The sequence below is a fragment of the Herpailurus yagouaroundi genome, unplaced genomic scaffold (genome assembly GCF_014898765.1).
Source record: "Herpailurus yagouaroundi ecotype Mexico unplaced genomic scaffold, PumYag 220, whole genome shotgun sequence".
Lineage (NCBI taxonomy): Eukaryota > Metazoa > Chordata > Mammalia > Carnivora > Felidae > Herpailurus > Herpailurus yagouaroundi.
In genome coordinates, this window is record NW_024412451.1 from 3,082,877 (window position 1) to 3,109,108 (window position 26,232).

General features: G+C 59.1%; 1 protein-coding gene across 1 annotated transcript; it reads left to right on the plus strand.

Annotated features, from left to right (window-relative positions):
- On the plus strand, positions 1 to 23,115 carry PPP5C (protein phosphatase 5 catalytic subunit). Its single transcript, XM_040457471.1, has 13 exons — positions 1 to 197; positions 5,960 to 6,201; positions 13,921 to 14,068; positions 14,748 to 14,869; positions 17,712 to 17,777; positions 18,095 to 18,193; positions 18,973 to 19,078; positions 19,910 to 20,052; positions 20,192 to 20,279; positions 21,051 to 21,091; positions 21,180 to 21,358; positions 22,319 to 22,400; positions 22,589 to 23,115. Exons 1-13 carry the CDS (start codon positions 77 to 79, stop codon positions 22,649 to 22,651), a joined length of 1,500 nt encoding a protein of 499 aa, XP_040313405.1. The 5' UTR covers positions 1 to 76; the 3' UTR covers positions 22,652 to 23,115.
- Positions 23,116 to 26,232: the final 3,117 nt, after the last annotated feature.

Here is a 26,232-nt window from a genome sequence, read left to right on the forward strand (position 1 = left end):
CAAGTCGGCACTCCTTCGCGACGATTCGGCCGGGTGCCGCTGGCGGCCGTTGCCAGGGTGGGGGTCGCTTTGCGGCATGGCGATGGCGGAGGGCGAGCGGACTGAGTGTGCTGAGCCCCCCCGGGACGAGCCCCCGGCCGATGGCGCCCTGAAGCGGGCAGAGGAGCTCAAGACGCAGGCCAACGACTACTTCAAAGGTGCGCCCGCCCGGGAGGGGGCCGGGGTGGGGTGGAGAGCGGCCCAGGGCAAGGGGTGCCCGGCCCGCGCGGAACCATGGCAACCCGGAGCGGCAGCCTGGGCGCGGGGCAGGCACTACCAAGTGACCGGGCGTGGGGAGGCAGGATGGCGCGACCCGGGGGGCGACGGGGGGGCGGGGGGCTCTGACAGAAGGGGTGATAGCGAGAGGTGGCGTTCGGAGCGGGTGCTGCTAAATGGGGAGGCCGGAGAGGGCGCTACCAAGTGTGAGGCGGGAGGGGGACGGGAACGAGGGCACTTCCAAACGTGAGGTCCTTGAGAGGTGTTAGCTATGGTGAGCCCTATAGAGGGCGCCTTCAAGTAGTGACAGGGGGCTCGGGAGTGATGGTGCTACCAAGTGGGGAGGTCTAGGGTGGGTGGCACCAAGTGGGGCCTGGGGGGCACTGTCCCAGTTGAGTAGGGAATTGTAAGGGCGGAGGGGGGGGATCGATCATTAGGTGGCAAGGCGAGGAGGTAGGAGATTTGGGGTTGCACGAGGAAAAGGGATGCGTGGGAGGCTCTGGGAGTAAAGGTGGGGGAAATCCCAAGAATAGTATGACATGGGATCTTGGGAAAGAGTAAGATGTGGGGGCACTCATTCATTCATTCATTCAGCATGTGTATTGAGCACCTGCTATGCGCTAAGGACTCTGCTGGGCTCTGGGGTTATAGCAGTGAATGAGTCACATGTGGCCCTGCCCTTTTATAGCTTGTAATTTAGCAGGAGAATCAGACATTGAGTAAAAACACCAGAAATAATAAAATACTTAGAAGTTGTGATGAGGGCTTTGGGCCCGCCCCCCCCCCCCCGACAGGGTGTGAAGTGGAGATCGGGCTGGAGGCTACTGTGGTCAGGGAAGGCCTTAACTGAGGAGAAGCCATTTAAGTAGAGAAGAGTCGCGAAGGAGTGTTCCAGGTGGGCGCAGAGACATGTGCAAAGGCCCTGAGGTAGGAAATGAAAGACTGGCGTGGCTGAAACTTTAGCGGACCGGCAGGGAGACTGATACAAGATGAGTTTAGGACAGGGGCCGGCCCGGGTAGGGTTTCATAAGTCACTGCAAAGCTAGTTTGGATTTTACTCAGGTGTCCAAGAGGAGACGTTGAGTAGATAGATGGTCCAGTCTGGAGCTCTGAGGAGAAGAATTCAGGCATGGTCAGCCAATGAGTGGAATAGAACACCCTCGGAATGGATGAGGTCTTGCAGGGAGAGAAGGGGCCGGAACCTTGAGGAATTCTAATGTGTAGAGAAGAGGAAGAAGCTGAGGAGAAGTGGTCCGTGAAATGGAAGGAAAGTCAGGAAAGATGAGAGAAGAGAGTGCTTCTAGAAGGAGGGCGGCTGTGGCCCGGGTCACATGCTGCCAAGGCGAGCACCGAGCAGTGCCCGTGGGATTTGGCTCCACGGATGTTGGTGCTAGCTAGCCTTGACGGGAGCAGTTTCTGGGGACCGGTGGGGGTGGGCGTCAGCCTGGAGAATACCGAAGAGCAAACTGGGAAGTAAGGAAGGGACAGCAAGTGTTGACAAGTGAAGTGTTTCATCCTTAGGGATGAGAGAGGAGGGATCCAGAGCCTCCGCAGCCTTCAGTGGGAGCACAGAGGGATTCAGAGTGGGAACGTGGGTCAGGCTGCAGCACCGAGAAGGAGGTAGGAAGGACCCGTGAGAGACGAGGCTTGGAGGTGGAGCCTTGGCGGCTGGCTGGTGGGGGGGGGTGGGGGGTGGTGCGGATGTCATCCTGGGGGTGGTGAAGAGGCCTGGTGAGATCCCCCAGCTGCCTGGCTGACATTGGATGCGAGAGACGGAGACTAGGATGGCCGACAGGTGAGAGGCGGTGGTGGTGCTGACCAGAGACCGAAAGCGACTCAAGAAATTGCATCAGAGAGGAAAAGAGGGCGGCCGCCTGGAGAGAGGGAGGAGGGGACCCCCCCCCCCCCCACCGGGCGAGGAGAACGGGGTCGGGGAGGCCTGTCCTGGCAAGGGGAGCGGAACCTGGCACCAGGGAAGTCGGTGGGGCTGGAGTGGAAGAGGCAGGAGAGGGGGCTGAGCTTTCTGCTGCGGCCTCTGGGGAGCCATGGATAGTCGTGAGGAGGGGAGGGACCGGGTCAGGTTTGTGCTTTAGCAAGACCCCTGCGGAGGGGCAGGACCGGAGGCTGGGAGACCTGGGAGACCTGGGAGGAGGCTGGGGCAGGAACCTGGGCCGGGCAGGATGGAGGCCAGACCAGGGCAGGGCGGGGCCGTAGGGATGGTGGACGGGTTTGAGAGATGTTCAGGAGGCCGGCCTGACAGAACACGGGGACTGGCCTGGCTTTGGGGGTTGAGGGGTCAGGAGAGGCGTCCAGGACAAGGCGCAGCCTCTAGCCGGGGGACAGCGAGGAAGGTGGGGCCATCCCTGAAATGGGGCTCCGGAAGAGCGGCAAATAGGAGGGTGGGTGCTGAGGCAAGGTAGGACTTCTGGGAAGCCGTAAGTCACGGGGAGGGGCTCCTTGCCCTCCAGGCCCCGGGCCCTCGGAAGCCCGAGGGCTGGGCAGGCCGCCAGAGGTACTGGCACTGAGCTGGCTGAGAGGAGGAGGTCCCTCCTGGTCCAGGCCCCTCACTGTCTGGCAGGTGGTGGCAGGCACCGAGCCCCAGCCTCCGGGGCTGTGGGAATAACAATAAAAAGAATAATTACCGCTCTCCTTAATTGAGCCCCTGTGGTGGCCAGGTACACGCTTCATCTTCCCCGGGGCGCTGGGAGGGAGGGAGGAGCGGCCCTGTTTGTTTCTTAGAGGAAGCTGAGGCTCAGAAGTGAAACCGCTTGCCCAAGGTCAGAGTGTGAGCCCGGATATCCCCCTTCCTCGCCACGTGCTTGGTGCCCCCGTTCAGAGTCCTTACCTGGAGCTTGCAGGCCGAAGAGGATAGCCCTTGACTGGGCTCAGGCCCCTTCCAGAAGCCCTAGGGGGCAGAGCCCGGTCCCCGATGTTGCCCAGCTCTCTTCCCCTCTCTCTGGGCCTCATCGCCCCCCTTCTGTAAAACGGGAGGGCCTGTATTTAACCCCCAAAGACGCCTCTGGGTCTCTGGCTTTGTCGACATGGTTAAGAGCTCAGGCTGCCTGGATTCAAATCTTGTTTCTTCCTGTTCCGTGCTGTGTGACCCCTGGGCAGATGGCTTAACCTCTTTTTCCCCTGGTGTCCTCCTCCTCTAAAATCTGGAGGACTGGATGCACTCGTACTCGTAAAGCAGATAGAACAGGTTCAGGAACCGGTGTTGTTGGGCAGGTGCGTGAAGTGCAGCTCCTCCCGTTTCCTCTGCTTGGTTCTCCTCTTTGTTCACTCATTTTTTGCTCACTTCTTTTGCAAGCATCTGCTGATCGCCTTCTCTGCTGTAGCCGCATTTCACGCGCGAGTTTATTTAGCCTTCAGAGCCACTAGACGAGGCAGGGCAGGGCCGATCGGTCTCTGAGACACCAGGCTCCCCACCCCAGGCCGAACGGGCCCCGTGAGTAACACCTCAGCCGTCAAGAGAGCTGGCCAGCTGGCCTCTGGAACACAGCCAGGAGGCTGAAGTAGTCCTCGAAGGCACTGGCATTCCAGGGAGGGTCCCTCAGACTTAGGCTGTCTGGATCTGCCCTTGCTCGTTTCTGGGAAGTCCTGGGCTTGCCCTCCGGGTCCCCCAGTCCTGGAGAGACACACCCATCACCTAACGGTGATGGGCAGGGCTGGGATAGGGGAGCCCAGGGGCTGGGGCGGCCCAGAGGAGTGCCTCACCCCGCCTGAGAGTGGAGGAGGGCTTCCTGAAAGAGGGGACATCTGAGCTATTTGACAGATTGCCAGATATTAGCCTGCAGGAGGGATCGTTCTATTGTTCTGGCCGTCTCCCCAGGCCCTGACTTCTTTTCCTGCTGTCATTGTGGCTCTCTGTCTGTCTGTCTTTCTTCCTTGGCCCATTCATTCAAGAACTATTCATGGAGCCTGGAACCCTCTTCTTCCATCTTCTTCACCAGACTCACTGTCATCCTCTAGGTCTCTGCTCTGGCATCATCTTGGTCTGCCCCTGTGCTAAACACTCTGGGTCATCATTGTCTGGAGGGGTGTGTGTGTGTGTGTGTGTGTCCCATTGGACTGTGAGCCTTAGGAGGGCAGGGCGAAGGACTGCTGTGTCCTCAGACTGAGCAGGGGCTCAAAGAAGTAAGACAAATGGGTCCTGCCCTCACAGGGCTGAGGTTCAAATTGGGGATGTGGATTATAAGCAAAGAAAACAAAGGAAAGTCATGGTTCATCCAGTGGTGCTGGAACCACACTGGAGAAGAGTGAGGTGGGAGTGAGGGTAGGAATTCCCATTTTAGGCCAAGTGTTAGGAGAAGGACTCTGAAACTCCAGTCCAGAGGGGGTATGTAAGTTGCCCAAGACACCCAGCAGGTAAGAGGTGGGGCCAGGATTGGGCCCGGGCCACCTGCCGCTGTCTGCGTGCTCCTTGTGCTAGGTTTCCTCTCAGGGGTCCCCTGGTGTGAGGGTGAGGCTGGGAGCGTTTGGGGCTTGGCTTGGCTCGGAATTGCCACCTGCCGCCTGCCTTGTGATCGCAAGCACGGGATCTCCCTCTCTGGGCCTCCGTACCCTCGTCTGGAAAATGGGGCTAATGCAGCTGTCCTCAGGGTTGTTGTGAGGGTTCCATGAAGGGACTCGTGTACCAAGAGCCCCGCACGGCAGCTGGCACATCATGGTCCCCCAAACCAGGCAAGCCTCTGAGCCTTGCTCTCCTGCCTGTCAGAGGGGCACGTGGGAAGGGTCCAACCCTGGCTCTGCAGATACAGACTGGGTGTCTGACCTTGAGCAAGGCTTCTGTGGCTCATCTCTAAAGTGAACACCAGATGGTGCTTATGCCGTGGAGATGTGAGGATTCCACGGGTGACAAGTAAAGCACGGGGCACAGCCATAGCTCGTTGCAAGCAAAATCAGCCTTTTCCCCTTGGTCAGGCACATCCTGTCACTCTACGCCTAGAACATCGATATCCACACCCTACCGTGGCTGTGGCCTTCGGGATCTGTCTTGCCAGCCTCCCTGCTCTCAGCCTCCTCCACCCCAGCCACAGCAGCCTCTCAGTGGTCCGAGGACACAGGCGTGCGCTGGCAGCACACCCCCTCGCTTCCCACCCCGGGGCCTTTGCACCTCCTATTCCTTCTGTTGGGAATGCTTTTCCTCCTGTCCAGTTTGTTGCTTCCTTTGGGTCTCTGCCGGTGTGTCCCCTTCTCCTTGAGGCCCAAGTAGGTTCCTTCTCCTTTCCCACTTCCTATTCTCCTACTGGGCCCCTTCTTTGGGCTTGTTTACTTGTGTGAGTGTGGGGGTTGGCCAAGCAAAGGGCTCAGTGCTGGATTCACAACACCTCGGCTCTGGCACTCATTGATCTGTCCTCTCCGGGCCGTGGGACCAGAGGAGGACCCTCTGGAAGTCCTGCCTGGAAGAAGTGTTGCCCCGGTTGGCGCCTTAAGGGGTTGACGGCTGGGGGTGGTGGGGGGGTGGTCGTGTGGAAGTGAGTTTGAGTCCTGGGGATTCGAACCTGAGAAGACCAAGCCCGTGCGGGGTGGGACGGTTGGAACAGGGAGGAGGGGGGCGGGCCGAAACAGACGTTTCTGAGCTCAGCTGCGGACCTCGGTTTTCCCACCCGTGAGTGGGGGGAGCGGGCCAGGACCCAGCCTAGGGGCCGCTCCTGCCGGGTGGCGGTGGTCTTGCCTCAGGCCGGCTCCTCCGTCTCCTCAGCCAAGGACTACGAGAACGCCATCAAGTTCTACAGCCAGGCCATCGAGCTGAACCCCAGCAGCGCCATCTACTATGGGAACCGCAGCCTGGCCTACCTGCGCACCGAGTGCTACGGCTACGCGCTGGCCGATGCCACCCGGGCCGTCGAGATCGACAAGAAGTACATTAAGGGCTACTACCGCCGGGCCGCCAGCAACATGGCGCTGGGCAAGTTCCGGGCCGCCCTGCGTGACTACGAGACGGTGAGCCGGGCCTCGGGGTGCTTGGCAGGCGGCGGGAGGGTGCGAGGAGGCCGGGCCCGCGTTCACTCACCCCTCACTCGTCCAGCGGCTCGGCCTGGAGCACGCTTTGTGGGTTCCTATCCCGGCTCTGCTGTCACTTGCTTAGTGAAGTGACAAGTTACCTGGCTTCGCTGTGCCGTCTTTTTTTCTTTTTTTTTTTTTAATTGTTTTTGAATGTTTATTTTTGAGAGAAAGAGAGAGAGACAGAGCACGAACAGGGGAGGGGCGGAGAGAGAGGGAGGCACAGAATCCAAGGCAGGCTCCAGGCTCCGAGCCGTCGGCACGGAGCCCGCCCGACACGGGGCTCGAACTCACGGACCGTGAGATCATGACCTGAGCCGAGGTTGGACGCTCAACCGACTGAGCCCCCCCGGGCGCCCCAAGTGCCTTCTTGTCCGCGTCACGAAATGGGGAGAACACTGAGACCTGCCTCTAAGGGTTGCTGTGAAGAATAAATGAGTTTCTGCTTTTCGTACCTTTAGATCAGTGCCTGGCATGTAGTCCGTGCTCTGTACCCACGAGCTGTTGTGGTTATTGTCAACTGTTGGTGAATGAGAGCCACGCAGCCCATATTCTGGTGGAGTTCTAGTCTGGAGGAGGGCAAAACGCAAACCTGTGTCCTAGCTGAGGCCAACAGAGTCCTTGCAGGCGGGGTACACGGTCGGAAGAAGGCGGAACGGGGCGATGAGCTGTAGAGGGCAGCGGGTGGGGCACGTGTTGTGATGAGGTGACAAGGGAGAGGACCCAGTGCACCGCGGGAAGTCACTAGTTCACCCGCTCGTCAGCCACTCCCATCGCTACGATTGCTCTGATGGTAACGGCAGGCGCTGTGACATCTGGGGGCCAGCGCTCACTCCAGGCGTGTCCCATGCCCTCCATGGGGACTGGCAGCCCAGGGCGGGGCAGGGACGGTGATGAACCCCACTGTGCAGATGGGGAGGCTGAGGCCCAGGGAGTTCAGCTACCTGCCCGTCAGCGTGCAGCTGGCCAGTGGCAGAGCTGGGATTCGAACCCAGGCCCCCGTGTCTCCCTGGCTTCAGAGAGTGAGCCCCCTGAAAGGAACGATTTTGCTTGTTCGGTTTATTGGGTCCGTGCTTGGCACCCTCAGGGGCTCAGTCGGAGCGTGCTGCATTATTATTTTTCCCTCACCCCCATACTACTTTATTTCGTTCACCATACGCTCTGAGCAGCCTCTTTTGGGTGCGGAGGGTGCCTGGGGGCTGAGAGCCACAGACTGCAGTTAGAGGGAGCGGGGCTGGCCGCCAGCCTGGGGTGGAGGGTGGATTTTAGGCCAAGTGAAGTCTTGAGCCAAGACAGGGCCAGGGGACACCTGTATTGGGGTGGGGGCAGGGCCATGGAAGAGGTGGTGGCTTAAAAAAATTTTTTTTAATGTTTATTTTGAGGGAGACAGAGTGCGAGCAGAGGAGGGGCAGAGAGAGAGGGAGACACAGAATCCAAAGCAGACTCCAGGCTCTGAGGTGTCAGCACAGAGCCTGATGTGGGGCTCAAGCCCATGAACTGTGAGATCATGACCTGAGCTGAAGTCGGATGCTTAACCGACTGAGCCACCCAGGCACCCCAGAGGCGGTAGTTTAGAGACTGGGGTCAGAATGGAGGAGGGAGTGGGGTGCCCCCTGGCAGGATGGTGTAGGGAGCCCCAGAACAGAGTCCTTACGAGCTTCGGGTCCCAAGCCGTTCCCCAGCCCAGCCTCCCCTTGTTGTCCCCTGGTGTCCTCCTCTGGAGAATTGTGGCAAGAGGAGTGGCCACCTCCGGAGTGGCCATGGGGCTCTGGCGAAGTGGTGTGAGTAGAGGTCATTGGGGCGCAGGGTCCAGTAATGAGTAACCTGGGAGGGCACTCAGGGTTGGATGGGGGCAGGGTTTCTCTGCAGGGCTCGCGGTGCGGGGAGAGGCCTGGAAGAGCCGGGCAGGGTGGAGGGCTGATGAGCTTGCGCACAGGCCTGTACCAGTCTTCACCGTGCCCAGAGGTGTAGGGACGTCTTCCCCGGGGCGGGGGGGCGGGGGGGGGGAAGGACCCTTCTCGTGGCTCTGGCCCAGGCAGGGGCCTAACCCCGCCTACTCTGTGAGGCTGAGATGGTCAGTTCTGGCCGTCTTGTAGAAATAACCACGTCGGAACTTCTGCCCAGGCCTTTTATGCCATGGAAGGCAGGTGAGGGGGATCCACAGCCTCTTGGGGACCAAACTGAGGTGGGGGCCACGCTCAGCATTTAAATCGTCACAGCCTGTTTCCCTGTGGTGGCTTCACCAGCAGCCGTGGGAGTCCCCGCACGAGCCTGTGATCCTTGTGGGCCCTCCATGTGCCTGCAGGCTGTCCGCCTCTCCACACTGCCACATCTCATCGGGCTCTGTGGGCAACGGGCAGAGGGGCCAGCCTGGGGCAGTTCGCCCTCCCGTCTCTACCTCCTGCCCTCCTCCCTTCCAGAGCTGTCTGGGGACATGCTTGCTGGAGCCTCAGGCCCGCTCTCAGATCCTGGCATCCTCGGAGGCGGAGCCAAGATGTGACCTTGGTTGAATAACAAGCCTGAGGCTCTGCCTCTCTGTGGCCTGGCCCTTTCCTTTCTCAGCCTCAGTTTCCTCATCCACACGCTCACTGTGGGCCCAGCTCTGTGTGAGCTCTTTACATGCGTGAATTCAGTCCATTGTGCAGGCAGGAAACTGAGGTCTAGAGGGGGAAACCCCTCCTCCCGGATCTCCTGGCCGAATCGGGCCCTGAACCTAGAGTTCCTGCCTGTAGCTGTGAGTGAGCTGTGAAGTCAGTTTAATGGTTTGAGACCAGCACCTCTGTCTTTCATCAAATAGAGTAGAGAAGAAAACAAGGGTTCATTCGGAGGAAGTGGGTGTGCGTATTTGTGAAAAGCTCGTTTTCATGTATGTAAACACAGGCGTGTGATATAAAATACGTATTCCTTACTGTGAGTCATGGGCAAAAGCCTCAAGGTCACTAATGTAGGAGTTGGTACTGGCAGCACGGTCGGGACACCCCAGCTGTAAGCCGTGTGGCCCGGAGTGCTTTGGCTCTCTGCCCTCAGTGTCCTCATCTGTAGAAGGGCCCACCTCAGGGCCTTCTCGGGACGATTCAGGGAGATTTGTACTTTTGCAGCGGGACCTGCCCACACTGCACACTTGATGGCATTTCTCATGGGGGTGTCGGGGCGGGGGGAGCCCGTGGCCCACAGGAAGGGCTGTTTGCAGGTACCAGGACCTTGTTAGGGGCCCCGGGCAGGGGGGGGGGGGCCCACGTGTGTCTCCCTCTGCTGGTGGGCCCTTCCAGGGCCCCTCAGTAGGAACAGTCTCCCCTTTCCACCCCCTCATCTCAGGTTAGTACTCTCAGAGGGACCCTTGCTCCTGGATTCCCTGTCCCATTTTTGGGTCCTCTTGTCGAAAGACTGCCCTTCCCCCTCACCCCACCATCTTCTTTCCTGTCTGTGGTTGGCACTCAGATGGTCGTGTGGGCCCTGGCTGGATCTGGGGGACTCCCACAGTCCCCACCCCGCTTCGTGGATTTTGGGGGTTTGGTTCACAGTGCGGCTCGCCCTCGGGTTTCTTCTCACAGCATAGCCCAGCGCAGTCAGTCAGAAATGCGTCTTGCCTTGCAAGCCCGTGCAGGTGCCCGCACACCTAAGGTGTGGCTGTCCCCACGGTTGGGGGAGCAGTCAGCTAAGGCCTGGCACGGTACTCGCCGTGGGCGGGGCGCGACTGGGACCTGCCTGCCCTCGTAACGGAGTCGTCACGCCGACCCTGTGTGTGGGGACTGTTCTCCCCGACCTACAGATGAGGAAACCGAGGCCCAGAGTGTAGTTTGCTCCCTGAGATCCCACAGCCAGGAAGTGACGGTCTCGTACCAGAGTCAAGCACCTGGCCCCTGGAGGCACGCAGCGGGCAGAAGCGTCTCGGCCTGGCATCCTCCTGTGGCTCAGCCCCACTCCGGCGGGCCCTCTTCTCTTCTGCTTTATTATGAATAAAAGGGACACTGAGTAAGACCTCAGTTAACTCACTAGAGGGTGTCGCCCTGTAGGGTGAAAACCCTTGTGTCCTGCTTACGGCTGTCACTGTGCAGTGCCTGGCCTAGGAACCTGGCTCTCCTCCAGCTCTCCGTGTGCCTCAGATGGGCACGGCCCCTCTCTGGGGCACAGCTCGTCATCTATGCAGGGTAGGTCATCCAAATGACCCGCCACGCGTAGTCACGTGGGTCCCCTGAGGTCAGGAACGCTCAGCCTGGGCCCGGCTCTTGCTGCTGGACGACAGTCCCTCACCCTCAGTTCCAAACTCGGGACGTCCTGAAAAGGCCACCGTTGTAGTTAAGTTCGGGCAACTCATCTGGTGGCAAAATCTGACCTGAACTGACGAGAGGTCATTGATGGTCTTGGTGCCTCCACGTCGGGTGACCGGAGGCTTTGCTGCAGTGGTGGGAATATGTGTGACTACTCAGTGCCCCTCAGATCTGCTCGGGGCGTCACATAACATAGCTGTTCCTGGTTACCCGACACGTGCGAACCTGTGTTACTGTGCCACTAGCTCGAGCACTATGGGTCTTGCCTGTGAACAAGCCCAGCTGAAGGTGGCACTTTCTAGAAACAGCTTTTTTTTGTTGTTTTAAGCTGATTTATTTTTGAGAGAGAGAGAGAAACAGAGCGTGAGGTGGGGAGGGGCAGAGAGAGAGGGATCCGAAAGATCCCAGAATCCGAAGCAGGCTCCAGGCTCCGAGCAGAACCCGACGCGGGGCTTGAACTCAAAGAACCGCGAGTTCATGACCTGAGCCGAGGTCGATGCTCAACCGACTGAGCCACCCAGGCGCCCCTAGAGACAGCTTTTGGAGAGCGTCGTAGCTTCACGTGCAGTGGTAAGGAGGAATAGAGATCCCGTGCTCCCGGTTTCCCCCGCGGCACCTCTGGCGTGACCACACTGACACCACAGTCAGGATATGGACCCCGACACGGTCCACATATCACTTTTTACAGAAGAGTCTAGTGTTGAGTTCTGAACCACCAGGCCCCTCCAATCGGGAGCAAATGACCCCCCCCCCGCGGGAGCAGGGAGGCCCAGCAGGGCCACTTCCGCTTTCCCAGCCCCATAGTGAGTCCTATAGCAGCGGCCACCGGGCCTGGAATGAGCACTCTGGCCGACGGAGCCCTCTGCAGGGGTGCTGGCACCCTGCCCTCGTCCTAGAGGCTGAGGCGGGGCTCAGGACGGGGAGGGCCTGCCTTCAGCCCCTGGAGGCCTGGCCCTGTACGTCCCTGGAGGGCCTGCGAGGTGCTGTGGGGACGAGTGGCCGAGTGGCGGTGGGCAGGGAGGGAGCACCCACCGTGCTGGCGGGAGTCAGGATCCTAGGCAGGGAGAAGACAGAACTCTGGCTTCTTGGGCCTCAGAGTCCCCATCCATCAAATGGGGCTTGTGGTAACACCCAGCAGAGCTGCTCTGCAGGTAAAGGGAGCAAGTTTGCCGTGCTCCGGCACATAGTAGGTGCTCAGGAAGTGAGCCATGTGTTGTTACCGCTGCTGATCCTCTTTTTCCGGCCTTGTTGGTATTTGTCCCCGTCCTCCAGCCATCCTGCGAGTTCTGTGAGAGCAGGGGACCGGCCAGGGGAAATGCTGAGTGCTTCATCATTTCCTTTCGGCGGGGGGGGGGGGGGGGGGGGGGGGGGGGGGGGGGATTCATTCCCTCCTGGGACGCAGCCGCAGCCTCGCGGGGCCGCCTTCCAGTGGGGAGAGAGCCATCTCCAGCCGTGCTTACGGCTGGGGCAGGTGAGCCAGGGGCTTGTGGGAGTCCAGAGGGGTGTCTGACCCAAGCTGGGGGGTGCGGGGTGCTCCTCGAGGAGGGGACAGCGGAGCTGACAGCTGGAGGAGAGGAACCAGGAAGGGGTTGGAGACGGACGTGAGGTGTTCTGGGCCAGGGGGCAGCCTGTGCCAGGTGACAGGGAGCTGGCACATTGGACACTTGTGAGTTCGGTCTGGCCGGGTGGTGCCGGGCAAACAGAAAGCAGGGGTGGGCAGGCCCTTGTGTGCCAGGCCAATAACTTAAGCCAGGCCTGGACTTAACCCCAGGGTGTGGACTCAAACCCTGTCCCCACTGGGAAGGACTCCAGGGGGTGCTGCCTCCCTCCCGGGCCTCGCGCCACACCTACACCCCAGGTGGAGCGGCCTGGCAGGATACCCGGGCGTGAGCCTGCCCAGTCAGGGAGGAAGCCGTCGCCTGCCACGGCCCGGCTTCCTGCCGTCCACTGGGTCTGTGCACCCATTCCCGGGGTGGATGAGCCACGGTGACCCGCAGGGGTTAGCAAGGGCCTTTGCACAGGCTTCTGGTTCACTCTGCCAGGCTTTCCCCGGGGGTGGCGTCCCCACGCTTGAGGGCCTGCTTTGACACTTCTCTTCACGCCCCCAGCACAGGAGCCGCAGGGACCTAGCTCCTCGGGTGGCCAGCAGAATGGGCAGGCCCGGCGGGGTCCACTCAGAGCAATCACAGTTACAGATAACTAAGCTGAGTCCCGGACGGGTGACGTCCTTGCCAAAGGTCACACGGTGACGAAGCAGCAGAGCCGGGATTCGGATCCAGCCCTGTCTGCTGCTGAACTTGGGAGGATCCGAGTTTGTAGAAAGCAGGATAGAAGGTGGAGGGAGGGGTGGGCACAGGCTCCTTTTACTGAGAACTTACTGTACCCCAGAGTCATGTGCCCGGGGCTTTATTGCGTATGATCCCATTTCGAGCACAGCGGCCCAGGAAAGGGGCCGTGACTAGAAGCCGACGCCCGTGTGGACTTTACTCCTGATGGCGCGCTGCACACACTTCGTGCGTGTCCGCTCCTGTGACCCTCACAGCCACCCTCTGACGGGGCCGCTGTCAGAACTTCCCTCCCGTAGAGAGGGAGGGACTCGCCGCCCGGCGTTCCTCCACCGAGGGTTGGCAGGGCCGGGATTGGAAGCAGGCGGCCTGGCTCTGTGGCCCGTGGTCTTGACCGCCCTTCGGAGGAGACTGAGGGGACGCCGCTAGGTGCTAGCCGCTGTGTGCTGAGCCCCGTCTTCATTACTTGTCCTTCCAGCTGCCCTGCCAGGTGGGGCGTATCCCGTCCCCCCTTTCATAGATGAGAGAAAACTGAGGCTCAGGGAGTCCAGGTTCCCCAGCAAGTCCTTGGTTCTTCTGCTGGGTCTGGGCTGTTCATTGCCACGATAGACCCAGCCCCCCCTTTCCTCTTAATCCCCTCCCCACTCGGTATTGACTGGAACGTCAGTAAAGTGAGCCTCGGCCGGTGTGGCTCCCACGAGGAACCTAAAGCTGAACTCGTGCTCCTCAGATGGGACACTTTTAACGACAGAGCTAAGATTTTTTTTTTTTAATGTTTATTTATTTATTTTGAGAGAGAGAGAGAGAGATTGGGGGAGGGGCAGAGAGCGAGGGAGAGAATCCTAAGCAGGCTCCACGTTGTCAGCACAGAGCCCGACGTGGGGCTCGAACCCATGAACTGTGAGATCATGACTTGAGCCGACACCAAGAGTCGGACGCTCAACGTACAGCGGAGGCCGAGTGGTCTGGCTTCCGTGTTCGTGGAGCCCGGGGCCGGGCAGCCGCGGCGTTCCCCCCGTCCTGTCTGCTCCTCTGTGCCAGGCGGGCTGTGCCTGGGCGTTGATGCCTCTTTTCTCCCTCCCCCCCTCCTCCCCCGGCCCTCCCAGGTGGTGAAGGTGAAGCCCCACGACAAGGACGCCAAGATGAAGTACCAGGAGTGCAACAAGATTGTGAAGCAGAAAGCCTTCGAGCGGGCCATCGCCGGCGACGAGCACAAGCGCTCCGTTGTGGACTCACTGGACATCGAGAGCATGAGTGAGTCAGGCCTGGGTGCCTAGAACATTCCACGTTCTTGCAAGCCCTCTCCGGGCCCTGTGCGCGCTGGGGGATGCAGGCAGGGGAGGCCGCCGTCTGTTGCTCCTGCATTCCTGGGAGCTCCACAGTCCAGCGCTGGGGCTTGGGTTCCCGAGGTTCAGGCGAGGTGGACGAGCCCCTCGTCCCGCCATCGGGGCCTAGCTCCCTAGCGACATCTGTACCGCGCGCCCTGCCCTCACGGCCCCCCCCCCTCCCCCCCCCCCCCCCCGCCCCCGCCAGATTTGTGTAGGTCCTCTAGGCGCTCAGATGATTCAGTCCTTCGTTCCACCGATAATTATCGAGCGCCTGCTATGTGCCAAGCGCTGTTCCAGGCACCGGGGGTACGGCTGTGAATAAAATACTCTCAGCCCTCGCGGAGCTGATGCCCTGGTGGGGAGAGAGGGGACTAGACGGTGTCGAGTGCTATAAAACCACGCAGGCAGCGGGGAGAGGGGGTGCTGGAAGAGGGGGCGCACTGCACAGAGAGGCCAGGCACGGCAGCCTGAACGGAAGCGCCTGGCCGGGGAGAGGAACCTTCACCCTCCGTCGTCCTCTCACCCTGTCTGCCCCGTGCCTCCTCTCGGCCTCACGGTGGCCGTGGCCACTGAGTCTTGTCCCCCACCTCCCCCATTCACCCCAGCCATTGAGGATGAGTACAGCGGGCCCAAGCTTGAGGATGGCAAGGTGACGGTCACCTTCATGAAGGAGCTCATGCAGTGGTACAAGGACCAGAAGAAACTGCACCGGAAATGCGCCTACCAGGTAAGGCCCCGTCAGGTGCTGCACACACCTGTGAGCCCAGGATAGCATCGCGGCGCTGGCGGGGCCCAGACTCGGCCACAGAGGGCGGCTCGAGGGGGAGGGTGGTCACGGCAGCCGACGCTGCCGAGCACCGTGCGGATGCGGTCCTTATTCCCGACGCTGCGTTCTCACGGCGAGCATTGCCATTTAGTTACTTTTATTAATAGTTTTCCTCTCCCTGCCCCATATGTTCACGCATGTCGTCTCTTCCACTAGATCCTGTACACGTTTGTCACAGTTATTTTAAAGTCTCTGGTAATTGTAACCATCTGGGTCATCTCTGGGTCTGCTTCTGTGGTCTGTTCCTCACGTGTCTCATCAGTTTTTGTTGGATGCCAGACATCTTGTGCAAAAGAGCAGTAGAGACTGAGCTAAATAAGGAGTTTCTACGGAAGATGGAGGCCCTTTCTTCCATCGGGCCGCTGGCGCGAGGGGCTGTGTCCGTCTGATCTGCCGTCTCGGGCATTTTGCTGGAGTTAGCCCACCACGGGCTTGCGGTGTTTTCAGACTGGAGTCGGGACTCTCCCTTTAGCCCTGGCAAAATCCCAGGGATGTCTTGACGTTGTGACGTCTCCAGCTTCTGGAACTGTGGGAGAGCTCTCTGATTTTCAGCCTCGCGGCCAGATTTTTGGTGTGCCGGGGGAGTTCTGTGCTCTCCCGTTCCGCCCCCACTTTTGTGCTGCCTTGCACCCCGCCTTCCGCGATGGCCGTGTAGCAAGCTGGCAGGTGAGGGAAGAGGCGTTCAGAGGCGGGGGCTTCTCCGGTCTGTCCGCTGTCACCAACATACCGCCGGCTTCCCTCACTCTGGGCCTCGGCGCCCCTTGGCCTCTTGCCCTCCTGCCGCGCTGCCAGGATAAAAGCCCCAGGGAAGGTTGCTGTCTGCCGTTGACTGATTTAGATTTGAGCGCACGCTCGGCTCTCAGATGGTTTTTGTAAGATTGGATTTTGTGGGTTCGGGGCCTGTTGTCATTAGCGCAAGAATGACCGTAGTTTACAGCTTTCTCCATTCTGACCAGAAGTGGACGCCTTCTACTTTGTTTAACATTTGGGGGTTTTCCCCCTACCTCTTACCTGTGAAAACTGTCAAACCTGCAGAAAAAAGAACAGTATAGTTAATATTCTTGCCCCCTTCACCAAGTTGCACCAATTAACATTTTGACACGTTTACTTTCTCTCTCTACAGATGTGTGTGTATGCACACACACTTCTTTTTCTTTCCTTCTCTTTTCTTGGTTTTCTTTTCTTTTCATGAGCCAGAAGTAAGTTGCATCATAACCTGTATCTCCTAAAACCAGGATATTCTATGTGACCACAGTTCAGGTGTCTCACCTTAGAAATTTAGCGTTGATAAAGTAATACCGACCAATGCAGACAGTCCACAGGCCATCCACAAAATCTGCAAACACTGACAAATCTATATGACAAGGTCAAGGTCATCTTTAATCTTCACGTAGCAAAAACTAGTATTATCTACATTTCCAGACAAATACTTTAACTCTTTAGCTTACCTAGGTTTCCCCAAATTACCTGTTTTGTGGTTTTGGTTTTTTTGTGGGATTTTTTGTTTGTTGTTTTAAAGTTTTTTTTGTTTTGTTTTGTTTTTTGTTTTTAAGTAATCTCTGTACCCAGTATGGGGCTTGAACTAAACAACCCCAAGATCAAGAATCCCATGCCCCGCTGACTGAGCCAAGCCAAGCGCCCCTGTGTTATTGGTTTTTTTCAAAATCCAGAATCCATTGACGGATCAAATACTGCATTTTTATCTCCTTTCATCTAGAACAGTTTCTTGCCCTTTTGGGGAGACTCTTTCACGACACATTTTAGACATGTCCAGGCCAGTTGTTTTATGAAATGTGCCACATCTGGATTCATCTATGTTTCTTCATGATGCTGATTATCTTAAGAGGAACCCAGAATCTCTGTTTCCGTGTAAAATAACACTGATGTTTAGGGGCGCCTGGGTGGCTCAGTCGGTTACGCGTCTGACTTCAGCTCTGGTCATGATCTCACAGTGCGTGAGTTCGAGCCCCAAGATGGTCTCCGTGCTAACAGTGTGGAGCCTGCTTGGGATTCTCTTTCTGTCCCTCCCTGTCTGCCCCTCCCTCACTTATGTCCTCACTCTCAAATAAGCTTTAAAAAAAATAATAATCGTAATGTTTCAATTTTTTTAATGTTTTGGGGCACCTGGGAGGCTCAGTCGGTTGAGCGTCCGACTTCAGCTCAGGTCATGATCTCGCTCATGGTTTCGAGCCCCATGTTGGGCTCTGTGCTGACAGTTCAGAGCCTGGAGCCTGCTTCAGATTCTGTGTCTCCCTCTCTCTCTGCCCCTTCCCCGCTCACACTATGTGTCCCTCTCTTTCTCAAGAATAAATAAACATTAAAACAAATGTTAAATTTTGTAATGTTTTTATTTATTCTTGAGAGAGAGAGAGAGAGAGAGAGAGAGAGAGAATAGGGGAGCGGCAGGGAAAGAGGGAGACACAGAATCCGAAGCAGGCTCTAGGCTCCAAGCTGTCAGCACAGAGCCTGACGCGGGGCTCAAACCCACGAACCGCGAGATCATGACCTGAGCCGAAGTCGGTCGCTTAACCGACTGAGCCACCCAGGCGCCCCAGTAATTCTAACGTTTAAATGCTGTGGCTCCTGCCAGCGCTCACTTGTCTGGCCTCTGCTGCCCGTTCCTCGCCTGCCTCTCCCTCACCCTCCGCTCGGCAGTGTCTCTTGGTCAGCCCAGGCTCTCCGGGGCCCGGGCGGACAGCAGGCCCTCCCCCAGGCCCCACTCACAGCCCACCCTGCCTTCCAGATTCTGGTACAGGTCAAAGAGGTCCTCTCCAAGCTGAGCACACTCGTGGAGACCACGCTTAAAGAGGTGCGTGCCGTGGGGCGGTGTGTGGACGGGCTGGAGGTGGGGGGCTCCCTGGCTGGGGAGGGGCTGTGGAGCTCAGAAACTCACAGGCCCACCTGGCTTGGTCTGCCTTCCCTCTCCCCCTACCCTGTGTCTCTCCCCTGGATGTCCCTCTCTTCTCCTGGTCTCTGTCCCACCCTTTTCATTTCTGTGTCCCCTGCCTGTGTCTGTTGCATGGTTCTTCTCGGTCTGCCGTGACCTCTTGCCCCTCCCCTCACCCCTGCCCCCTCCCCACGTCTCTCTCTGGGCCCCTCCCTCTCCGGTGGCCTCTTTTCTTCCAGACAGAGAAGATTACGGTGTGCGGGGACACCCACGGCCAGTTCTATGACCTCCTCAATATATTTGAGCTCAACGGTTTACCCTCGGAGACCAACCCCTATGTATCCTTCCTCAGAAGAGCAGACCCTCCCTGTCCCTCCGCCTGGCTTTCGGGGAGGCACCGCAGCCAGAGAGCACAGTGGGAACCCGCGAAGGGAGAAGCCTGAACAGTCGCTCAGGCACGGGGATGTGGGTGGAGTGGCCAGCCAGCGTCAGAGCGGCCAGGGCAGGTCCCCCTGCGCTGTGTGCCCGGGGCATGTGGCTCAGTCCCTCTGGGCCCCAGCCTCTCTTCATCTTGAAATGGGGCTGCTACAAGATCAGACACGCAACGGCCCCAGGCACTGCCACTCCCCAGCTGCGTGACCATAGCAGTGACGTCACCTCTTGGTGCGTCAGATTCCTCATTTGCAAAATAGGGATAATGGGGTCTGACTCACTGGGTTGTTGAGACGGGTAAATGGGTTCATCTGTGTGAAGAGCTGTGTAAGTGATTGCTGATGTGATGACCGTTGCTTGATGAATGGCCACCAGGCCTGTGAATATCGGGTGGGACGGTCCATGTTCCGTTGCCCCTATGGCAGACTGACCACCTCATGTCACCCTCCACCGTCCACTTCCCTGAGAAACTGGTGAGGTTGGGGATGTCAGGACCATCCCGCTGAGGCTCCAAGAGGCTGGGCGGCTGAGCCAGAGCCAACAGCAAGGAAGAAGACCACAGCCCAGATCCCCTAGCCCCGCTGACATCCCCACTCCTAGGGTGGCACCGGCAGGAGCCGTGGGACATGGGGAGGCTGGGGAAGGAGCAGTGCCCCCCCACTCCTTGTTTTCCTTAGCAGAGCAGATATTTAATGGCGACTTTGTGGACCGCGGCTCCTTCTCCGTAGAAGTGATCCTCACCCTTTTTGGCTTTAAGCTCCTGTACCCAGATCACTTTCACTTGCTTCGAGGTGAGCTTGGGTGGCAGGAAGGTTTGGGGTCAGTGTGGCCTGGTGCAAGATGAGCTCACCAGGGAACAAGGGCCACTGGGGGGCGGGGGGGTGGGGTGGGTGGGCAGGGGCACATGTCCATTAAGAGGTGGAGAATTGGTCTGGGTTGAGGGCTCCATTGAGACGTGGGGAATGGGGCTGGGCTGGGGGCTCCATTGAGAGGTGGGGAATGGGGCCGGGTTGGGGGCTCCATTGAGAGGTGGGGAATTGGGCTGGGTTGGGGGCTCCCGGGGACCTGAGCGTCAGCCCTCGGCACATGGTAGGTGCTCAGTGACTGTCTGCTGTGGGCTTCCCTGCGGGAGGTGAGAAGAGCGAGCCCCAGCAAAAGAGTTGATGATGCCAGACTCGGCAGACTCGGCAGACTCGGCAGACACGGGGGCCCGGGCAGCTTCCTTGTCTGCCCCGAGCCCTGGGAGTCCCGGGAGGGCAGAACGAGGTGGTGTGCGGGAAGTTAGAGGCACAGCGAGGGGCGGGCCCACGGCAGGCATCTTGGAGGGGCCTGTTTTTTGTTCCGACCTGCCCCCTTCCAGCCTGGAAGGCACGCAGGTTCTCCAGAAAGGAGCCCAGGGCCCAGGGGGCAAGGGACATACCCATGGTCACTCTAGGCTGGGCCAGGCCTAGGCCTTGTGGCCACCTGCCCAGTGTGTGCCTCTCAGAGAAGGGGCTAAGAACAGTGTCTCCACCTCACTGGGTTTCTGGCGTGCGTGTGTGTTGTTGGCCTCAGGCCCCTGGACCCGGGCCCGGGGGTGCCCGTGCAGGGGGTGCTGACCACTTCGCTCTGCTCCTGGCCAGGCAACCATGAGACGGACAACATGAACCAGATCTATGGCTTCGAGGGCGAAGTGAAGGCCAAATACACAGCCCAGATGTACGAACTCTTCAGCGAGGTGTTCGAGTGGCTCCCGCTGGCCCAGTGTATCAACGGCAAAGTGCTGGTGAGGGCGGCAGGCGGGACCCCTCGGGCCCCTTCCCGCGCCCGCGCCCACGCCCACGAGGGCCGCCCTGAAGCGAGCTGGAGGGTTGGGGTGTGGCCGGTGCCTCCGCTCACACAGCTGTCCCCGCACTACACCCCAGATCATGCACGGGGGCTTGTTCAGTGAAGATGGCGTCACCCTGGACGACATCAGGAAGATTGAGCGGAACCGGCAGCCCCCGGATTCAGGTGAGGGTGGTGGGCCGGGTGACAGCCCCTTCCCTCCCGGGGCCGCGGCACCTCCTGCGTGGGCTTCCTGCCCTTGGCGAGGATGGTAGGGCTGAGCCTCTGCGTCCTCGCCTGTGACTCGGGTTGGCGCACTTCCCCACGGGGCTGTGCCTGCAAGGGAGTGTTCTCGCACACCACGTGGGGCGCGCTCTGGTCACTTGTTTGTGAGTTCTGGAGAGTGACGTACCGGAGTTCCCGTGCTAGTGAGGACAGGTGGCCGAGTACTCACACACACACACACACACGACGACTGTGGGAAGTGTTGCACAGGGCATGGGGAGGGTGGGGTGCTGGGGGTCTGGATGGCCTCTCTAGGGAGTCACACCAAGGACTGACTGGGAAGGAGGCACCCGCCACGCAGAATTGCCCCGGGCAAGCACAGAGGGGCTTGAGGCAGGTGTGAGCTTCGCACACGGGAGGAACAGCTGGCAGGGCAGTGGTTTTAGGGTGAGTGGGGATGTACTTAAAGGGGGTTGATGAGGCCCTGCAGAGCCTCAGAGGCCTGGGGGAGGAGCTTGGGCTTTGTTCCTAGGGCAGCAGGAGCCCCAGAAGGCTTTGAGTAGCAGAGGGGTGTGATCCGAATAGCACTGTTAAAGGGTCCTCCCCCTGCGGGGCCGTAATACATTGGCTGGATCTGGCGGGGCAGTCACGGGGCTCAGAACCCCATTTCACTTGCCCCTGCCCGGCCTCCAGCCCAACTGCGCTGATGTCCCCTCTCCTTCCCCCACCCAGGTCCCATGTGCGACCTGCTCTGGTCAGACCCACAGCCGCAGGTCAGTGTTCCCCAGGCTGGGCCGGCGGGTGCGGGCTGTGGGCAGAGGGGGTGGGGCGGGCGGCACCCTGAGCCCCCTGTCTCTCCAGAATGGACGCTCAGTCAGCAAGCGGGGCGTGAGCTGCCAGTTTGGCCCCGACGTCACCAAGGCCTTCCTGGAGGACAACCACCTGGACTACATCATCCGCAGCCACGAGGTCAAGGCCGAGGGCTACGAGGTGGCACATGGCGGCCGCTGCGTCACCGTCTTTTCCGCCCCCAACTACTGGTGGGTCCCGCCTCCGACCCATCCGGGCCTCCCTTCCCCACCTGCTGTTGCTTGTGTTGCTGGTTTTTCCTTTAACTTTTTGCGGTAGAAAGTTTCAGAGACACACGAGAGCAGGTAAAATCGTACAAGGAACACCCACGTCCTCGTCACCCGGGTTCAGCAGTTGCCAACCCGGGCCGGCCTCCGGCCACCCCCACCCTGGGCATCACCGCTTCCGTGCTCCGACACCCCCTGGTGCCCCTGAACCTTTTCGTGCAACCGGAATTCCACTGTCACTCTGTCAAGTGTCAGATGGGATCACCTGAACGCAGAGTCCCGTTTCCTCGTGTCTCTCAAAAATGGCTCTTGTTGGTTTGATTTCTTCCGAGTAACGGGACACATTCTTGGTCTTTCGGTTCCCTGTCCCTCCTCCCCTGTCACTTGTAGGCTTTTGGTTGAAGAAACCAGGCCCCTTGTCCCCCAGAGTTGCCTGTGCTCTGGACCAGGCCGCCTACACCCTGCGGGTGCCGGTCACCATGTTCCTCTATCCTCTGTTTCTTGGTGGTTAGAGCCAGGGTGTGCTTGGGTCAGAGTCCAGGCTTTGGCAAGCGTCCTGCCTCCGTGGGGGCGCATGTGCCTCCCACCTGTCCCCTGCTTCCCCTTCCGCCTCTGCTCCCCTCCTACCTGAACCTCCTGGGCCCCCCTCCTTTCCCCTGGATTCCTGCCTTTCCCAGTTGGCCTCTCTCACTTCTGTGTCTGGAGCTGTCTGTGTCCATGCCTCTCTCTCTGCTCTCAACGTCTCTGACTCCGCTTCTGTCAGTGTCTCTGATGGGCTCTGTCCGTCTGTGTCTCCCTCTTCACTGGGACTTTCTGCCATCCAGCCTCCTTGGGTCACTTCCCTCCAGGCCCCTCCCCAGCCCTTCCTTGTGTTTCCCCCCTGCTCCCCACCCCTGACCAGCTGCTCTGCCCCTGTCCCCACAGTGACCAGATGGGGAATAAAGCCTCCTATATCCACCTCCGGGGCTCTGACCTGCGGCCCCAGTTCCACCAGTTCACAGCAGTGGTGAGTCACCCCCTCTGTCCCCTGCTGTCCCTGGCCTGGGGAGCACAAGGCTGAGGCCCAGTCAAGGACAGAGTGCAGTGCTCAGCAGCTCTTGGGGGGAGGGCTGGTCTCTGCATCTGGTGTTCAGACAACCCCCCTGAAGCTGCCCTGTTTCTCTCTCCCTTGCCGTGTGTGCTCTCGTGTCCCAGCCTCATCCCGACGTCAAGCCCATGGCCTACGCCAGCACGCTGCTGCAGTTAGGGATGATGTGATGTGAGGCCCGCATCCCAGGGCCTGCTCCCCATCTGACCCCAGGCCCAGCCCAGGGCAACGTTGGACCCCCTTTTACTTTGTAAAGTTTGTATTTATTCCCCTTTAGGTTTGCAGAGGGGGTGGGGGGCCGGCCAGAGGGTCCGCTCCCTGGAGAAAGAGAAAGGAGGTGGAGAGGCCAGGGTTGGGGCACGTCCGGGCATTGCGGAGGGAGGCCGCTGCGGGTGGGGTGGGCGGGGCCCAGAGGCATCCCCGCCTCCCTCGTTTGCATGGCCCCTCCCCCCTGAAGCAATAGGGCCCCGCCATAGGAAGACCCCCCCCCAGAAGGAGGGTCATCAGGGAGGCCTCGCCTGCGTCTCCCCCTCCTGGCGGCCCCGAGACGGGGCTAGGCTGGGGTTCACCCCCTTCCCCAGCTATTTTATGTCTGTAATTAAATATGTTAAAATAAAGTCATTATTGTAAGTCAGCTTGTCTCAGATGGTGGAGCTGCTGGGATTGGGATGACCACATCATCCAGAGGGGTGGTGGGGGGGGTTCGAAGCTCCACCCCCCTCATCTCCCACCTCCTTGGGGTGCCCTGGGGTGCCCTGGGGCTGGGGGCTCGACCAGCCCAGCTGCCCTAGTGTCTGCCCTCACGGTGGGCTCTTGAGGGAGCGACTTGCCACCCTTGCCGCCTGGGAGGGAGAGCCCCGGGCAGCGGTACAGGGTGCGCTCCGGGGAACAGCGCCGGCTGGGCCGGCGAGGCCCGGCGGGAGCAGAAGCTGGAGGAGACTCGTTCTTCCCGCCTCCCCCGCCTTCCCCCCCACCGAAGATCCTGTCAGTGAGTGTGTGCTGGGTCTGCAGCCTGCCTTCTGTCGCGCACAGCCCGCCAGGGCAGACCCCACCCTGGTTCCTGCAGCACCCGATGGAGCCGACTCCCCCACCAAGGAAGACCAGAGGTACCGTCTACCGCTCTGCTTTCCTTCTCCATCAAAGATTAATATCGAATCTTACCCCAGCTGCTCTGCCTGGCCCTGGGCCTATGGAGAGAGGCCTGTTTTCAGGTTTGAACTCCTCTGGACCCACCATTTTCCAGGGAGATGTAGACCTGGGGTATTGTCTACGGGCAGGTGACAACAGTAGGAGGGTTGAGTCCTGTGAGCACTTTGACCCCCTGGGTTGCCTCCCCCAGGGCAGAGATGAGCAGATGGCATTGCTAATTCCACAGTGACATCTGGGAAGGCCCCGCGGTAGGGTCCTCTCTCTGAAGGAAGTCAGCATCGTGGCATATGAATGCCCTTCCTGGGGGCCGAGCACTGGGGGTTAGAATATCTCGAGGAAGGTAGGCGTGAATCCCCGTTTGCCGACCCCAGGGGTGTCCCATGGGCGGTGTTGTGGGAGGCCTGCAGGCCTGCGGGGGGGATCCCGCCTGCTGAGAAGCTGCCTTCTGCAGGCGCGCTGGGGCTTTGGGTCGCTGAGAGCTGCAGTCAGAAGTCCCCAGGCTGCCCCTCACGTTCAATACTGTGCTAGAAGAACTCACGGGACTCAGAAAAGTTATCATGGTTCCAGTTTATTACAGCCCAGATTAAAATCCGCAAAGACAAGAGGCGCACGGAGGGAGATCAGGAGGGACCGGCCTGGAGCCCACAGGTGTCCTCCACGTGGTAGAGTCACCCAGCATAGAAGTTCGCTCAAGCCTTGGTGTCTAGGGGCTTTATTGGGGTTGGTCGTGTTCACTGCCTCACCCCCATGACTGACCCTAGTCTCGGGAGACACAAGCTGATGTCCCGTGTCCCAGGGTCCCCAAACACAAATCACATGTAAGTATAGGCCACCTTGAGTGGCCCAAAGCCCTGGGTAAACAAAGACCCTCATCAGGGAGGACATTCCCAGGGCTTCAAGATCCCCTCCCGGGAGCTGGGCAAGGGCCAAACCTTTCTTCGGGCAAGGTGAGTCCTTTATTGCACAGCTGTGCAACAAACAACTTACTGGCCTTAGACGCCCATGTGTTTGCCTCGGTTCTGTGGGTTGACGGGGCTGGGCTGTGCGGTTCTCCACTTGAAGTCTTAGGCATTTGCGGTCAGGTGACATCTGGGGCTGCCGTCACCCGAAGACCAGCCTAGCTGCACGTCCGAGGTGGCTTATTCCAAGGCCTGGCCGCCGGTGTAGGCTGCCGGCTGGGGCCTGTCACTGGACCACCCACACACGGCCTCCACGTGGCTTGGGCTTCTCGCGGCATGGTGGCCGGGTCCCACGGGGCGGAGCCCACCCCACGGGTCCAGGTGGAAGCCCACACGTCTTTGTGAGCTGGTCTCGGAAGCTGCCCTGCGTCGCTGCCGCCGCATTCTGCCTGCCGTCAAGCCCCTAAGGCCGACCCAGATGCGAGGGGGCAGGGAAATAGAAATAAATGCATTTGTTTATGCAAATGCCTGATTATTCAAAGTAGGTTTTCTTGGTTGAGCTCAAGATGCCAGAATTAACTTTAAGCCCAGAGATGCAGTTTTTCCTGTGGAAAGAGGCCCATAGCTAGCTCTTTCATGTGTCTGCTTCCTGGCTTTATATGTTAAGGATGGCTCGATTCTAGATTGTGTATTACTGGCATTCCTCATGAAATCCTGCTTGGTTTCTTTCCTTTTTTTCCTTTTTTTTAACCTTTTATTTGGAAACAAATTTAAGCTTAACAAAGAGTTGCAAGAGAAGTGCAAACACGCCTGTATACCCTTGACCTAGATTCACCTACGCACAAACCATTGGGTGCCGTGGGCTTGACACTATGTGTGTGTGTGTTGTGTGCACGCGCACCGTTTTGTCCCTGAGCTACTTGGGAGAAAGTTGCATAGCGCACATACGTCATGGGCCTTTACCCTGGTGTGGTTCTGTGTGATTCTCCTACGAATAAGGGTTTTCTCAATAGGGCCAGGGGTGGGGGGTGGGGAGCGGTGCCTGGGTGGCTCACTTGGTCAGGCTCCAACTCTTGACTTCCACTCAGGTCACGATCTCACGATCTCACGTTCATGAACTCCAGCCCCGCCCTGGATTCTGTGCTGATGGCCCAGAGCCTGCTTGGGATTCTCTCTCTCCCACTCTCTCGGCCCCTCCCCAACTTGCTCTTTCTGTCTCTCTCAAATAAAAATAAACTTACAAGAATAAGGTTATCCTCACAGACCCACACTACACGTAGCCACCACTCACCCCACTTCACTTACTGTGGAACTTCAGTTTCACAGCGATGGGATGTGTGTACTTAACGGCCACCCGCTGTGTACATATCCATGTGTGTTGGCTGACCCAGTCATGCCCCGTGTTGTACTTAGCTGTCCTCTTTTTGGTCTTCTTCAATCTGGAATATTCCCTCAGTCTCTTGGTCTTCGATGACATCGACACGACGAATACGATCCTTCCCCCATCCTGCCCTGTAAAGAATGTTTACTGGGGTTTGTCTGGTGTTTCTTCATGAGATTCTGGTTGTGAATCTCTAGCTAGAACAGCATGGAAGGGACGTGCCGAAAGACGATGTGTTTGTCAAATATGTTGGCAAATAATTTCCTCCTGGTCTTTCTCTCTCTCTCTCTCTCTCTCTCTCTCTCTCTCTCTCTCTCTCTCT

What these genes read in the sequence shown, in the direction of transcription:
- PPP5C (XM_040457471.1), top strand. Translation starts at nt 77, where the DNA reads ATGGCGATGGCGGAGGGCGAGCGGACTGAGTGTGCTGAGCCCCCCCGG. An exon ending in ACTGGACATCGAGAGCATGA is followed by an intron (nt 14,069 to 14,747) that starts GTGAGTCAGGCC and finishes CATTCACCCCAG; the next exon opens with CCATTGAGGATGAGTACAGC. An exon ending in GGTCAGACCCACAGCCGCAG is followed by an intron (nt 21,092 to 21,179) that starts GTCAGTGTTCCC and finishes CTGTCTCTCCAG; the next exon opens with AATGGACGCTCAGTCAGCAA.